The sequence below is a fragment of the Vipera ursinii genome, assembly GCF_947247035.1.
Source record: "Vipera ursinii genome assembly, chromosome: 5".
Classification (NCBI taxonomy): domain Eukaryota; kingdom Metazoa; phylum Chordata; class Lepidosauria; order Squamata; family Viperidae; genus Vipera; species Vipera ursinii.
This window is the reverse complement of record NC_139518.1, coordinates 44,462,005-44,478,780: the sequence shown is the minus strand read 5'-3', so window position 1 is coordinate 44,478,780 and position 16,776 is coordinate 44,462,005. Positions and strand designations below refer to the sequence as shown.

Below are 16,776 nucleotides of genomic sequence, written 5' to 3'. Positions count from 1 at the left end.
CAGCTCTCTTCATTTGCATCTTAACCATGAACCGGTACCACTTTATTCTGCACTACGCTCATCAAATTGCCTTCATTTCATCATCAGCCTATGTATGGGACAGTGTTAAGTGGTGCTTAGCTACTTTGGTTTTAAAGTACAGTAGTAATCTTCCACCTAAACCAGGGGTAGGCAACCTCGGCTCTTTTATGACTCATGGACTTCAACTTCCAGAATTCCTGAGCCAGCTATGCTGGCTCAGGAATTCTGGGAGTTGAAGTCCATGAGTCATAAAAGAGCCGAGGTTGCTTACCCCTGACCTAGACCTATAGCAGTTTCCAGACATATGGAATCGGACGGACATGCTTTGCTGACTATCCTGCCAGCAGGTCAGGTGATTGTAAGAGATGGAGTAGCAAACGCCCATTAGCAACATCAGGCTTGCGTAATGGTCACTGCCTAACCCTTCACGTCCCAGCCTTCTCCTCTGCCACCATTCCTTTGTTCCATCTCCTGCCAGGAAGTGCTGGAAATACAGCTCTGCTCATGGGCAGCTGACAGAGCTGTGGGGTGCGATTGCTTGTAAGAAAGTGGCTTCTCCTGCTTTATCACACCAGAGAGGAAGAGGCGAGTGGGTTATCTGCAAACTAGTTGACATCTTGATAAAATAGGAGACGGGGGTCAGCTGTCAAGACTTGCTGCCTCCTGAAACCCCCACCCTGCCAATGCTTTCCTGCTGACATCCAAAACGTGAGTGTGCAGCAAAGCCATAGGGTTTCACCAGCTTGTCATGCTTACTATGACCTGAATGTACAATGTCAGGATACCACTGTTTGGCAATAAGCCAACCCAAAGATAACAGATACAAGATAGGACAGCAATGGGAATAGTGAATTTCATATCAATAGTTTTCTGCCAGTTCTAGAACAGGTGACTATAGTAACTCAGGTGTGGGAGAAGGCACTGTAAAATGATTTCATTGTTAATAAAGAAATCCCCTGCCAAGAATTATGAATAAACTTTGGTTCTTGCTTTCCTATACAAGTAATCCTTATAATTACCACTTTTCCTGGATAGATAGGCTATCATATTGAAAGTTTTTTGCAGATAAACATGAAACAGACAAAATAAAATAGCTGCACATTATATAGAAATTTCATTTTTATACCAGACACAGCCAGAGAAATGTACCGCCCTGAGTCTTCGGAGAAGGGCGGGATATAAATGGGATTTTTTTTTAAAAAATGGCAACAACAGACACAGGTAAGAATAGACCAATAGCTGTTTTAGATCAGACCTGAAATCAATTTAGTTCAGCCGTAACCAGCTTACTATGTTCCAGATGTGTTCAACTTTAACTGTAATAATCTCCTAGCCAATAAAAGAAATGTATTGACTTGCACAAGCGGCAGGCTGGCATGCACACATGAAGCTCAACTTGTGCAAGTGACGGGCCAGTGCGTACATTGCCGATTGACTTGTACAAATGGTGGGCCGGTGGGCACACATTTGTATGGGCCGGTTCCCTCCTCCCCGCCCCCGCTGGGCCACCAAGCCATAAAGGTTTGGGACCACTGGCATAAACTATTAACGCTGAGAATCCTCAGCCCTTTTTCTATAGACATCATTGTCATTATGTTCATGTTTCTTTTTTCATGCAAGTTTTACAAATGTTTATAAATCATGGAGGGAGAACATGGTCCTTGTGGATGTGTTCCTTGACACCTGAAAAATTCCATGCCCACCCTTTTGAAATTATATTTAAAGGAATAAAATAAATACATTGGAAGCTGGCATGCTGCAAAGCAAGATAAAGATTAAAAAAACACAGAAAACCTCTGGAGATATTTTTTTTTTAAAAAAAAGTAGCCCCAGGAACTTTTATGCCCTCAGGGACAAAGGTCAATGGATGTCCTCAGCATTCCCCAACAACATGCATTACAGCCCTTCCATTGCTTAACTGACAATACGTTAACTGACACTTTTTAACAATGGTCAGCCACTATGCAAAAGGAAATATTTTTAATAATACAATTAAAGTTGAACATGGCAGGTAAAGATAACTGCGAACAAAAAGACTAAATTAAGTGTGGCAGTCAAAGAATTAAGCGCATGATAGCTGGAGGAAAAACCTCTGTGGTACCCCACTTCCCTTCGGACCCTGAAGATGTACTTAATTTGCTTAATAGTAAGTTCAGGGCTGTTTGGGCCCCATAGGCATTCTTAAAAAATGCTTTAAAAACCAGAATGGTTGCAGTCTAGGACTCTCATTGGATATGTAGACACTTAAAAATAAGAGTTAAAAAACTGAATTGGAGTGATAGCTAGGATTTAGCCAGGGTGGTGGATGGCACTCTCTTAGTTATAAGAGGCTTAAAATATCATCTTTTCTGCTCTCAGTTATTGTATGTTACATTTCTCAAGTTTAGATCAATATTTAATGATAATGGAGTGCCTAACAAAATGAGGCACTATATTAAACAGGTAAATTTACAAGCTGTGCCCAATGGGCCACTGAATCAAAGTTCTGATGTGCAGTTATAAGAAAGGAAGTCCTGTACTGCAAGTTCTCCAACACAAATTCACACCAAGGGCCAATGCTATGACAGTAGCATTGAATCGCTTTTGGTATCCAAGGCAAGTTTTGGGACAGAGCTCTCTGATGTTGTGAAGGAAGGCAAATGAACACACTGATCTCCTAGCTCTGAAAATCCAATGGAGGTCAAGTAAAAACGCCACCCAAGTTAGACCTGTCCCAGTGAAGTAAAATCAGCAGAGACCTGAGATGCAACATAGTCCAAAAAGAAGAAAGCAGCCAAATTGCACTGAGCACCAGCCAAGCCCTCTAAAGCAAGGGGATGCGTGTTGGCTCCCAGAGTTGCTGGGCCAGGCTGCGTGCCTGCTGGATCATAAGTTCATTTGGCATGATGCCCAGATGGATGGTCAGCAGCTCATAGCACTTCACCACTTCATTGGCATGTTTCCTGCCAAAATAACGGAGCAGTTTCCTGTATGAGAGAGTCAGAAAATGGGTAAAGGTGGGTAGTGGCGAAAGGGTGAAACCAAGAAAGTTCTACAAAGCTTCAATGGTCTATTCAGCACGAGACAAAAGCATTGCACGTCGAGTGTCAACAGGCTTACACAAAGTTAAAAGTATATCCATACAATTTTAGGCAATTTAAAGATCTCTCCCAATGTTATGCAAAGTAAAAGATATAGTTGTGAGAATGGTGATGGTTACAACACCTTTCAACTTCATATCACACAAAGATAACTTACAGTATAGGTTTAAATTTGATGTTGGAGGCCGCACACTTCAAAGTTGTGAGTTATACCAATGCTAGGAAGAGGCAGTTAAGCTAATTAAGTTGTAAACATTGTCCTTTTCATCCAATCGCAGAGCTTGAATCAAATCCCTTCTGCACCCATCAGTATCTATGGAGTCAGAAACCTTGCTTACCTGTAATAATCACCTGCCAGTGTCCCAATGGGAACTGAATCATCAGTAAGCACTGGCACTTCCATAACCTCCAGCTTATATCCCTACATGGAAACAGAAAGAAACTGTCAAGAAAAAGATGTCTGGAACTGAAGGAGATGTATGTATTCTTAGCTCATGGCTAAGGAAGGCATCCTCATCCTAGTACTCTTCAGAAAGACTGGACTAAAGTCATCAGTCTGTACTATCTTCCTGTCGTCAGTGCTTAACTGCCACATTAGTTGTTCATCCCCAAAACTGGAAAAGGCCGGTACCTCATCAAAGATGAGTAAATCTGGTTTTATTGGTGGGTCTCTGGAAGATGTGCAATAAATCAGGAAGGGTTTCTGATTGCACGTTGTTTAAGCAGCAGCAGAAGAAAAAGAGACTCTCCCTGGCCATAAATTATATCAATTAAATAAAGAAACTAGGGGAAGCCAGTTATAGATTTAATGGGGAAAGATTATGAATTTAATTTGGGTATACCAAAACAAATCTCTGTATATCATTTGCATCACGCTCTAAAGAAAGGGTTTTCAGCTTCTGAATCAACCTTTTTTATATACCAAGTTGTAAAACAGCATCCTGCCCCCTCTCTTCTCCTCTCAGTTCCAGGTTCCTCCATAATTACCAGCTCATTCTCAAACCAGAGGAAGTAGGTACAATAGTAGTCTCCATCCCGGACCATCAGTGTGGTGTAGCCCTTCTGCAAGTAGCTTCGAGCCATAGCCACCAGTGACCATACCTGTGGACCAAAGGCAGAGAGAAAGGAAGGTAAAAGCTGCTTTAGAGTCGGCCCAAACCTCAAATTCAACATCTCCCATTGAAATTATATCAGTATATATACCGGTACTTGTCAATCACCCATTATTACCTTCTTTTTTATAAATTCAAGCAGAGGTCCTTTGCCTAACTCTGAAGTAGATTCCTCTGATATGCCAAGTGACGGAGCCACCATTTGTCCTACTGTACGATCTACGTAGATGAAATGCACAAGCCCTGGGAAATTTTCCAAATATGTGGATGAAAGCAAGTTAAGAACTTGGTTAAAGATAGGCATCTGTTTCCATTTTGGCCATGACCAGCTCGAACAGTAGCCTTAAACATTCACTCTCTACAACAATATTTAGACACGTCGTAGAATTTTTGGAGTCAAAAGTCCAATCCCTATTTTTTAAAAAACAAACAAACAAACCAGAATTAAATGAATAACAGAGCTATCATTTAATCTCTTTAGAGTTTAATATTTATCCAGGAGTATGGATACTTTCTTGCTGTATTTCTGTTATTCTTCAAGACCATGTTTTTTATGGCTCTGTTCCAACACCTGAGAAACTTAGGAACTGTGCTCTTCTACTCCCGTTTTGTGACATGCAAGGGAAACCCTTAACAGATTTTGTGCGTGTGAAGATGGGAAAGAAATTCTTCTTTTCAAGGCTGCTTTCCCAAGAAATTCCCTCTCTGCCAAGGTTGCTTCAATAGTTATTTCAAAACAGTATTTTGCTCGCTGCTTCCCCTTCCCTTCTCTAGAACCTCTCTCTATCTTCCCATAGGCCTTCCAGCATCCCCCACCCAAATGGAAAGATGGGGAGAAAATGGTGAACATCAAAGGATATGACACCATGGTAACGTTACGCTTGCTCTTCACCAGTAAGAAGTCTTTCCAATCTCGGAGCTTGTCCCTGACAATACAAGGTGGAGAAAAAATAAATAAATAAATAAAGTACTAATGCTGTTATGCACACAAGTCATGGACAACCTTGCTTGGCACCTACAAATCCTGCCACCCACCCGACTCTCTGCTGCAAGTTCATCTTTCTGCTCCTTCTCACTCACTGTGTGAATTGCTGCACCTGCTCCAGCAAATTTTGAGGCAGGCCTTGGGCCCCTGAAGAGCCAAGGAAGAGAAGCCGATATACAGCACAGAGCTGCCGCCGGACATTGCAAAATGCCTGCAAAAGCCTGAAACAAAATAAATATCAGTATGTTTTTAGAACATCTCTTGCTCTAAATATCACTCCTGATTTGGGCTTGCATTTTTCCCCCTACAATTACTTTTTATAAAGAGCACATCAACAATTCAGGAAAACTAATTATCCATATGGAATTCCTTTCCTTTTCCCAATATTTGAGTATGTTTTCTGTATATTTTCTTTGCTGCACAAAAGTATTAGTTGAAGTATTGGACTCTTTAGCTTTAGGGTTTACCTTGGACAAAACAATCTCTTGTTTAAAATATAGCATTCCTATTTTAAGCTTTAAACTACAGTTTCATCTGCTTCCCACCTCAGGAAATGATCTCCTGTCCCTCTGGATTTTATCAATCATAATCAATTGGAGCTCTGACAGCCCCACTCCTGCTTATTGTATCTTTCACATTTTAGTTCTTGCTATATTCAATTTTGAACATCTTTGTTAATTCTTTTAAACAAGATCTGTATTCTAAATACTCACAGGTGCAAAATTTAAACTATCCCATAGATCAGGGGTGTCAAACTGCCGGCCCACGGGCCGGATGCATCAGCCGGAAGCTGCGGCCACCCCATTGCCAGCAATGGCAAAACCGTCCCGATACGTTGCGCGATGTCACATGATGTCGCAAGTTTGACATGTCTGCCATAGATATATTCTGCTTGAATGGATGAATTTACTTGTGCTTATCAGTCAGCAAGTGTGATAATTTTCACTAATACTCACTCCAAGGAACTCCCACACTCACTTCGAGAGGAAATTTTGTTCTTTAACTCCTGCCAAGTATTCTGCAACTGAGGAACATAGAGAAACAAGTTGCATTAAGAATCCATTACACAACAGAGTTCAGCTATTTTCTTATTTAGGAGGTCTCACTATCATTCCCATAGCAAAGTGGGATCTCAACCACTGTAAAGGTCTACTCAATTCTAACCCATACTGAAGGATTTGATTTTACCAGTAATTAGCCCAGCCCTCTTTATATTGAGAAAAGCATCCACTAACTACTTATTTTCTGTGTAGGTGAAGTTATTTTTTTACCTGTGACTCTTGTCCACTTAGTTTCTTGACAAATTTGTCCATTCGATGTCGGAGCTCCAAAAATAATGGCTGAGAACGCAGAGGTTGCCGAGTCTCCTGTCCCTCTTTCAACTTCTTCTCTATCATTAGGATTCCATCCAGCAATTGGTAGAGAGAAAGGGCTGCTTGGGAACTGGGGTTCTAGAAGACAAAGAGGGTGGACATTTAAAGGGTGGACATTCTGAACCCGCCAGTCTGGATGATATTAAATGAATGTCTGTGGACTCTGTTCACCTTTGTGAGGAGTACCAGCAAGATGCCTGGCCAGAGTGAAAGGCAGTGCATTGTGTGTGGCATCATGGGGCAGTAGCCTTCTTTCAAGTTGACATCCAGAAATATTCTCCGTGGATTTGTAGCTTCTGAGGCTGGGGATTCTATAACATGCAGCAAATCCTCAGCCACCTAGGAAGAAAATGTACAGGTGTCATGAAATTAAAATAAAATGAACTGCAGTATATATTCAGATTAGTGTTCCAATTTTGTTTCATTATGATTTAGTGTGTGTGTATGTATATGTGTGTGTATGTATGTGTGTGTGTATATATATATATGTGTGTGTGTGTGTGTGTGTGTATGTGTATATATATGTATATATATATGTATGTATGTATGTATGTATGTATATATATATGTAACAGAACATTTACCCAGAGGTTTGTTTTTTTAATTAGGATGAGGCAACTTGTTCAAAGCTTAAATGATTCTTTCAGGACAAAAAAGAATTGAGATGGAGAATGCCTTGGAATAGGCAGGCTATCCATCTATTATTATGCAAAATGGAAACATGTATTGTGTCACAGAACAAGCCCCCCCAAATCCTCCAGCTAGGAGTCTGTATTGGTTGAAGACTATGAAGATTGCAGCCTAATGCATCTGGGGGATCCCAAGTCTGGGAAAGCTACTATAAAAAAATCCCTTGTTTTCTCTTCTGTCTTGAACTCTTTGATTCATTATAGAATAGTCCTTAGCCTCACTCCATTTTCCACTGATGAGTTTCTTTATTGCTACATTTTATATTTTGTGGAGTTTTATAGCATTTGAGAGGTTTCATTTTATTCTTTTCTTCTTCATATGGGGACAACAAATGAATGCAAGCCTATGCTAGAGGCTTGGCTCACAGAAAGGGCAGTGAGTGGGTGGTGGGAACCCTAAAGTCATTTCTGATATGGTGATAAAATAGATGAAGGTTAGAGAAAAGTCTAGGAAAGAGTAAAGCCCAAAAAGATGAAGTACAAAAATGGATTATAAAGCTAGCAGCCCTAATCCAAGCACTTACCAAGAAATCAGCAGAATTTACCTCTCCATCACTCTGTGAATCCACGCCCTCGGTCCAGGCACTTCCTTCAGACAGCAGAAAAAGAAGAGAGAATAAGAGTGCTTCCAAACTTAGCCTCCTTATATACTTGCCCCTGCTTCAAATACAAATTTTTACTGACATGTTCAGTCACAATCGTCTTCCGCTTGGAGCCTCTGTGTTCTCACATATTTTCTTTTCCCCACAAAAATACATTAAAAATAAATGTGGAATAGCTGCATAACTACTGACTGATAATCCTTATAAGCACGCAAGATACCCTTACCTTCAAGAACAGGAAAGAAGTCAAAAAGACAGCAACTAAGACAAGAGATTTTGACCATAATTGTCCAATCCAGGCATCTGGAGCAATATATATCCCATTTTTCCACAGGTTTTCTCAGCTTTATGTTATTATTTTTCTAATGTCACAATAGTAGTAGAGCTCTGTTGCAAGCAAGCAAGCAAGCAAGCAAGCAAGCAAGCAAGCAAGCAAGCAAGCAAGCAAGCTAATAGTAATTGCCATTTATTGCAGCCAATTAATATGCAACCCACTTCTCCTGAAAAAGTCCTACTCAGAGCCATAACAGAATGCCCCTCATTCTCCATAGTCTCATCTCAATGTTCTCCACAATTGATCCTGAACTCACCCGTGCTCTGTTGGCTAGGGGAAGCCTTGGGGGTGAAGAACTCTTCAGGCATAGAGAGATCATCTGCTATCTGAGGGAAGGCGGAAGGGAACTGACTCAGCCAAGACTCAACATGGCTTCCTCCCATATGTCCCTGAAGAAATTCTTACAATGTGCAACAGAGATTAACCATCCTGGCAAAGAACGTATCCCAAACAGCTCGTCCCAAACCTCAGAGAAGCTTTCTTGTTTTCTACTTTTTCAAAGTCCACACCCGGTGTCCAAATCCCAAGCCACATTAAGTATCTGAAAGGTCACACCAAAGACCAGCCTGTACTCACCTGTTCTTGAGAAGTGCTGTGGTAAAAGGGATTGTTCACTGGAATACTCTCACTGCTTTGAGGTCTCTGAAGGCTTATTGCTCCCTCTATAGGCTGAACAGACAGATTTGGCATCAGCATCCAGTTCCACTATAAAAAGCTATTTTTCCAGTGTTTAATTTTTCACAATGCCTAATCATAACTTAATTTTGTAGCCCTGTGGGAAATTAAAGTAATAGAAAAACATGGGAAAATAAGCATTTTCAGAAGCTAACACTGTAAATAGAAACTGTCACATTCATCCCGTTCTTCTTTTAAAGAGGATAACATATTTATGACATCTTTCAACTTCATTTTAGATAGGTTGAGTGAACATCAATGACATTTACAGCTGATGGGGATTTGAACTAATCTTCTGAATTCTAATTCAAGTCTAATAATGAACTACCAGTGTCATTCAAGAAAGACTCGAACATTTGAGCAAATCGTATATAGCCAATGTTATTTAGTAATTAAGATACTAAAACTGAAGAGAAGTTGATGTAAGTTCATTTTCAACCAAAAGAGCTTTTGATCAGTCACTATTTTTCAGCCTAATACCTTTAATTGTTGAGAGAAACACTGGAGAAGGGAGTGCTTATCATGTTGTCTTAAGCGTCTGAAGGAAAAGTAGCATATATCTCTATATCCGGCACATAAATATTTGTATGAATAAAAGTTCTCCATTCAAGATCCCTATCACAGAATTCTGTTTCTACCTAATTCTATTTTGACATTCCATCCCAAAACAGTTGTCAAAGGGATTCTCAGAGGGAAGGAAGAAGAGGGTGATAGGCCAAGAGATTCTTATGCAACTCCCTTCATATGGAAGAGTTATTTCTTTACCTGGGCAAGCACTTCGGAAACAGGCTGGTCCTTAAAAGAGCTGGGATAAAGATCTTGCACAATCAGGAGCAGAGTGAGCAAGTCAGCTGGTCGCAGAGAGCTGGCATTCCGGCTGGAAACAAAGTGCCACGGAGAAAAAGAATGTAATTGTTAGGGAAGCCACATACTGTATCGGCTTCCCAAAGGGACAAAGAAAGCAAACTGGAGGACCAGACAATAGGAAGTATCAAAGGAGGAGGCCCAGATAGTGGGAAGTATTAAATATTTTATTGGGAAAAGCAGCACCTGCACTGGGGGGATATGACTGAGGAGAACTAGGAGTTTACCTGGAGTAAAAGGCAAGTAGTTTAGTGTGTATGAGCAGAAAGGCATGCACTACTTCATGTCCAGCACATTCAGTGTTACTATTGATGAAGTGTACAACTTGGCGCTCCAAGAATTCAATACATTGTTCACACAGCTGCGGATGGATCAGCCGTTCTACAGCCTAATAAAAATGAGCAGAGGGAGATTTATATTTCAAAAACTTCTCCACTCCCACCTTTGGAGCTTGTAGTCCTTCAGACAATTCCTCTATAGTACAAAAAGTACTTTTTTATTCCTCTAGACAAATGTAGGATAAATTCCTTCATCCTAAGCCCTATTTAATTAAACAGTACAAACGCCATCAGTACTAGCACTTTCCCCATTCTAGCATTCTCTCAGCCTATTGGCTCAAAAACTCCCACCTAAAATGGCCAATACCTGCTTTATCCTGAAGTTATGCTTACTTCTTCCAAGGGACAGTCACATATTCTGGCTCGCTATCTCCATTCTTAAAATGACGCATCTCACAAGCATTCCAACAACCCCATTCTACCTCTACAGCAAAACTCTGGTCTTCCTCACGCAGCTGGTTATACGTCTGCAGCAAGCTCTGAAAAAGCCTCCAGATGTGAGCTCGTTGTTCAGTTTCTGTTGGTCGAAGTCTAAAAACAACAACAGCCAATCAGCTCAGTATAGCCAGGGCTAATTTTCCCTTTTCACCACCTTCCCCTTCATGCATTGCCATTGGTTCCCCTTTCTATCTACAGTGGAAAATGCCATTGCATTCTAGTCATTATCCTTAATTCAACTATGCAGTCTTCCTTAATATATCAAGCAATACAACACATTTGCTGATAAGTACTCTAAGCCATACAACAGCTTCTGTGTTGCTGTAATTTGCCTCTCAATTATAAGTAATACCAACTTTTCTATCTCAGAACCTTGTGACCAACTCCTAACACATGGGAGATATGTGTTCGAGTTTCATGAAGCTGGTATTCCCAACACGGAGTTCCTGAAAATTGCAAAGCCTAGAAGTGGCATTGGCCAGACGGTTGTATTACAGCAGTGGTTCTTGATCTTGGCAACTTCAAGACATGTGGACTTCAATTTTCCAAAATTCTCTAACCAGCCTCCTTCTCAAAGTTGAAATCCAAATGTCTTAAACTTGCCAATGTTGATACATACTTTATTACAGCTGTATGTCCAGGACTACTACATGTGCACATTTCTGCAAGTGTAAATTGTAAGAGTGAGGAAAATGAAAAAGAAGATCTTGCTCTCATGTCACTTAGCACAATTACAAAAGAGGAGCTTAATGTTAGTAGAGCTGAAGAACAACATATAAAAAGCCTGGTTGATGTTCCATCCAAGAAAAGGCCACAATGAAAAATCCAACAAAACAAAAATCCCATCTTCACCCAGTCACTCACTCCCGTTGGAAGAGGTGGCTGTCCAGTGTGACTAGGCCGAAGTGAGCCTCAGTTAATCTTCTGAGCACATAGAGCTGACGGCGCAAGTCATCCTCACTCTCATGGCCGTCTCCATTCATTGCAATGTACAGGCACTCACTAAACTGAAAAACAAGCAAAACACACCTACAGAACTGCATCGGCTACAAGTACAAGAAAACAAAATCAAGAACATACTGCTGGTAACGTTTACCATAAAATTAACATTACTTAAAAGTCCTTTTTACTGCTCCAAAACTTCAAAAGTACCTTTTTATTTTCAAATAAACTATGTTTGAAGTCAAAGGCAGTTCACGGAGGATGGTTAAAGTCACTGAGCCCACTTTAGAGAACACTGTCTGAGACTTACCAAAAAGTGTCCACTCTACAATATACTGTTTCCAGGATGAATGTGGCTTGTGGTTGACAAAAATAATTTATTCTTTGTAGGAAAAAAGATAAAAACCAAAAGTTTAGTTTCAAACATTGAAACCAAAAAATAAGGAAAAGAATACAGATAGTTCAGTGACCACTCATTCAGCAACTGTTCAAAGTTATGACATCACTGAATGTTTCTCATAGGTACAACCATTGCAATGTCCCATGGTCATATGACTGTGATGGCAATCAGCTCACATTACGATGGTTGTATCCCATGGTCGTGTGATTGCCATTTCTGATCTTTACTGCTGGATTCTGGCAATGGGGAAGCCAGCAGAAGGTTGCAAATGTCGATCACCTAACTGCAGGACATTGTGGTCATGCAGGATTTGCCTAAGAGCAAATGTTAGCAATGGAGATGCCAGTCCCAATTACCATCATTACATGAGGACTATCTTTAAATGTGGAGTTTGCTGTTTAACTATGTGTCCTCAGATGTAATTGGATCTCAGCTAGGTATTCCCTTTTACTAGCCTTCTTCTGCTGGGCCTTAAGAGTTACCCAGCCCTGGACAGCCAACTTTAAGAAAGCATGTATTCAATAGATCTACATCCCCCCACACCAATTAGATCTTCAAGGAGGATGTTAAAATAAAGTTATTTAAAATGCTTTTGTATAAACCTTTCACTTGTTCTGCAAACATTAACCTCTCTGGCACTGCAGGCAAGAAATCCCTTTTGGAAAGCCCTCTCCAAGCTTGGATATAAGAGGAGTTGAACTATGTACAAATCCAGCTGAAGGATCTCTTGGGCCTTCATATGCACATATATGGATATATGTGCTTTAGATATCCATGGCACCTAATTTATCAATTAAAAAGTCCAAATTGGCTTGAGACCACAGAAATTAGGCTATGACATCTTCTGATAAAAATCTGCCTGCAACTGAAACACTCAGAAGAACTAACTGAGAAGATTGAGAGACTCCTCAGCTAATCTGTAGAGGAAAAAAAAATCTAGTTGGCTCTCCTTTTTGACTGAAATACTCACCTAATTGTGGCCATGAACTAATGTTTATGAGAACTAAAATGCAATTCAGATAAGAATGCCCCTGGTCAGGGAAAGATATGATGATCTTTACTTACTGCTGCTTTAAGCAATGTTATTTAATACTGTTTTATTGTTATTTTTAGCTTTTAAAAAAAGTCAGAGTTGTAGAGATTTTTTTTTTGCACAGAAACAAAACAAAACACTTTTGGGAGAAGAGAGAAAATATTACTTTGAAACTGGACAGTTAATTTCTGTCCTAAAACAAGTGGCATATCCAGAAGGTATTTATCCCCTCCCTGTTAGAAGTTCACCAACTGCTTGCAATACAGAGCAGTGAGTAATTACCATATGCAGCACATAGAGATGCTTGCCATTTTCAGCAGAGAAGCAAGTGTATGTGTCTCCTAACTTTTCTAGCATAGTTGCACAGGAGATGATCATGGGGGCAAACAATGTGTTGATGCTGTCTTCCACAGAAGGTATCTGTGAAAAGAAGGAAAACCAGCAAATGTTCCTGACTTCCAATTAGCACACATATCTTGGAAAAGCAGAAACCTAATATCCTTCCAAGAAGTTATACATAATCACTTAAACAGGAGCATGTAACTATGAACTTTCCCAACCACATTAGGCTTTGCACAGCAGACCAAGAAGCAATATTTCAAAAGTTTACAGGGCCACTACTCCTTTCTTGAGTGATTTGGCAAGGCTTAAAGGACCCATTGTGCTCTTTAATCCCCTGAACTACAAAACATATACTGTAGAAACAGGCCTAAAAACGTTTGACTCCATCTACTGACAAGGGGCTCTGGGGGCTGCAAAAACTGGCAGGCTGCCATTTGGGCATCCAAAAAAACCTTAGGTACACTTGCTCTAATGCTTCAAGAGTTACAATTTCTAAATGGAGCTGAACCCAAGAGCATCAATCTCCTGCTCCCGCATTTTCTGCTAATTCTCTCTTCAGATCTTACTTCATCCTCATTCTGATCCTGGGTTCCAAATCGCTGATGTAGGATTGCCATAAAGTCTGCATCTGCCCAGTAGAAAAGGACTTCAGCACCCTCACTGGAAATGAGGATGCACTTCATCTGTAGAGAAATATACACACATAGCTTTTAAGGTGGTTACCTAAATTTACTTCCTGTTTACGCGGAGCTGAAAAACAAAGAAGAAAAAAAGACCAGTTTTGGATCTAGCAAGAAATACAAAAGGGGGGGGGCAGTAAAAATGGTAACCACTGGAGAACTGAGCATGGGTCAGTAAGCAAACTTATCATCTATAATAGTGATGGTGCTCCAAGGAGGCCTGTAGAAAGAAGGAAGAGCCAAGAACCTCTTCTCCACTGCTTGGTATATATATGGAAACGAAACTTGTTTCTACAGTTGGCAGAGGAAGAAGGGAAGGAAAGAAGCAACACTCAAGCTGGAAACCCACCAGGACTAAGCGCCAGGATGTCACGACGATTTTCCCCGGAAGGAAGAGAACTTTTTTCAGGCCACAGACGGGCCCGTTGCACCCAATTGCCCTACCTTACCCGTCCTGGGACACGCCTCCAAGCGAGGCCGGCTGCGAACGTGCAACCGCGGGGTCTTTTCAGTTTTTGAGCTGAGCAGAAGGAACGGCCCAGTCCCAAAGCGGTTCTCATCCACTCCAGACGAACTTGGGTAAGCCAAGCCAAGCCAAGCCCGCGCGGAGCCGGGAGGGCGGGTAGGCGGGCGCGTGACTCTGCCCGGGAAAACGTAGGAGCCGCCGACTCAGCTCCGCCCGAAGCAGAGAAGGCTCGGAGCTCCCCCGCCCGCCGTGGCCGCCCTTTGGGCGTTGCTGTTTAGGGGGTTCGGTTTGCTTTGGATCAAACCGGCGGCCAGCCTACTACTAGGCGGAGGGCGGAGAGGAAAGAAAGCGCCCTTGCCTCACCTATTTCCTCGCCGCTCGGTTGGCTGTTTGGCCGGCTCAGTGAAAGCGCGCCGCTTCGCCTTTGAGAGGAGATAGGGCGGGGCTCTTCGACAAGGTGCTGGCGGGGGACGGCGAGATGAAAGTTGGTTATCCGAAGGGAAGATGGAGAGACACCCCGAGCGACCCCTCGGTCTAGCAGGGCCGCAAAGGAAGGAGGCACAGTATGGTTTGGCCGGCTGCTGCCTTTTCTCTGGGGAGGGAGGACAGAGCCCCTTTTCACTTGCATCCTGGCTGCTTCTCGATGCCGCTCAGCAAGCCCTTTTTCGGCTGTGAGGTGATGTCGCGGACCTAATCTCTTCCCCAACCGGTATCTGTGGCAGCTTTAAGTCTGTACTGATGTCAAAGCAGTGTTTCCCCCTTTCTCCCCTCAATTTTCGCCACGGATGCGAACTGATAAGTTTCACTCACCAAAGCGAAAAGTAAAACTTCGCTGGTCAAAGTGGTGTCAAGTGAATTCTAAGAGGTGTGATGTCTTTCGGCTGATGGAGCCACATCTCCTTCTCTCTGCGTCCTAGCCAGTGCCTCCCAGAATATCTGCTTAAAGTATTAAAAATCCATCTGGAATGATCAGCATCTGACCAGAAGTGGAGATGGGGTTAGAGAGTGAGCTGCCTATTGAAACTAGGGCAAGTTGTCTCTGCTGCTTTAGGGCACAACTAGGCCAGCACCTATCAGCTGGTGTCCAGGATGCTTCTGAAAGTGAGTTTAGCACTCTTCTGGAATAGCACTAAACTTGAAAGAACTCTTTTTGGACACGAGTTTAGTGCGATTCCAAAAGATATATCAGCTTATAGTCATGCTTCCATGCGCCCACATAAAAACCCTAAACTTGCTGGTCTAGTCATCTGTCGGCATCTTCGCCTCCCAACCTCCAACCCCAGGCCACTGTAGGAAGAGTATTGATGCATGCTTTCTCATTGGCTGATATTTGTGGGAAGGGAAGGATAAAAAGCCAGGGAAATCTATCCTTAATGTGCCTCGTACAATGCAACAAGGAGGGCACCATTTGTTAGGAATCACTAGTATGAGAAATAAAGTTTATACTGGTATAGTTTTCTGCTGGCTCAAGAACTGGTTTGTAGTATTTAATTTGGCTGTGATACTAATTTCATTGAAAAATGTGGTACAAATAAAGGAGAATATTTGTAGCTCAGGGTGTTCTGTACCAGCCTGCTACTGGCCCTGCAGAAAAGGCAGGGACAACCCCTTTTACAAGAAGGCAAGAGGCTGGAATTAAGCCTGCCAAATTTATTAACATAAAACAGGAAAACAAGACACCAACCATGAAACAGGAGCTATGAAACAGGAACTAATCAAGCGGTTGCCTTCAGCAAACCAGCCCTCCCACGCATTCCCCTTTTATACAGTTCAGGGCGTGGCTTCTCTCTGCCTCCTTCCGAGGTGCCCCATTGCCTTCCTCTGTTTACTCCTGATTGACTGCCTCCTGCGTCGGGCGTCCTTGAACAGGGCCAGCTGTGGGTCATCTTCATCCACGCTGTCAGGCTCACACAGCTGGGTCTCTGTCGTGACCAGGTGGGAGGGGCCTGGCTGAGGGCTCTGTGGAGCCTCAATATTATTCTCAGCAAGCTCTTTAACACCCCCCTCCTCCTCCTCCTCTGAGTCGTCCGACCCAACTGCCGAACCCACAGGCTGACCCTGAATCACAACACAGGGTTGAAATCGGGGGTACTTGGTACTCTCTGAGCTTGTTTTCTTGTAGACATTACCTAGTTTGGATAACGAAATGTCTGCAAGAAAACAAGCAAGAGAGCACCAAGAGCCCCCCATTTCAACCCTGAGCTATCCCCCATTGAAAAATGTCCCATGTGTGAGTGTGTGTGCGCGTACATATGCATATATGTGTGTATACGTATCCTGACTCTCCAGGTACACGTCTTCCTCTTACCATTTTTTTCCTAATTCTAGATAACTGGGCAGTGGCACAACTGAAATTTTGAAAATGTTTTGTAGATGCTCATTTGTAGTAGTTTCCATGAGAG

The 16,776-nt window shown here is 42.1% G+C and overlaps 1 protein-coding gene across 8 annotated transcripts; it reads right to left on the bottom strand.

The window, feature by feature from the left end:
* Positions 1-1,984: 1,984 nt before the first annotated feature.
* Positions 1,985-14,678, bottom strand: HPS1 (HPS1 biogenesis of lysosomal organelles complex 3 subunit 1). 8 transcript variants are annotated; one of them, XM_083364348.1, is made up of 19 exons: positions 14,358-14,675; positions 13,795-13,911; positions 13,169-13,306; positions 11,376-11,518; positions 10,496-10,604; positions 9,963-10,123; positions 9,637-9,748; positions 8,773-8,865; positions 8,453-8,522; positions 7,785-7,849; positions 6,743-6,910; positions 6,470-6,649; positions 6,155-6,222; positions 5,294-5,419; positions 5,075-5,139; positions 4,332-4,477; positions 4,024-4,202; positions 3,440-3,522; positions 1,985-2,987 (listed from the first exon to the last, which is right to left on the bottom strand). In XM_083364348.1, exons 1-19 carry the CDS (start codon positions 14,466-14,468, stop codon positions 2,941-2,943), a joined length of 2,181 nt encoding a protein of 726 aa, XP_083220474.1. In that variant the 5' UTR covers positions 14,469-14,675; the 3' UTR covers positions 1,985-2,940. The 8 variants fall into 8 exon arrangements, 6 of the variants coding, with proteins under 6 accessions (XP_083220474.1, XP_083220473.1, XP_083220476.1 ...); XM_083364347.1 differs by having other exon boundaries at positions 4,089-4,202; positions 14,358-14,672; XM_083364350.1 differs by having other exon boundaries at positions 4,089-4,202; positions 14,353-14,498.
* Positions 14,679-16,776: the final 2,098 nt, after the last annotated feature.

Bases quoted from the DNA above. Each gene is read 5' to 3' on its own strand.
- HPS1 (XM_083364347.1), bottom strand. From the start codon at position 14,468: ATGAGAACCGCTTTGGGACTGGGCCGTTCCTTCTGCTCAGCTCAAAAA. The intron at 13,307-13,794 runs GTAAGATCTGAA...TTCTTTTCACAG, and splicing joins AGGATCAGAATGAGGATGAA to ATACCTTCTGTGGAAGACAG. The intron at 5,140-5,293 runs GTGAGTGAGAAG...TTGTATTGTCAG, and splicing joins CAGGTGCAGCAATTCACACA to GGACAAGCTCCGAGATTGGA.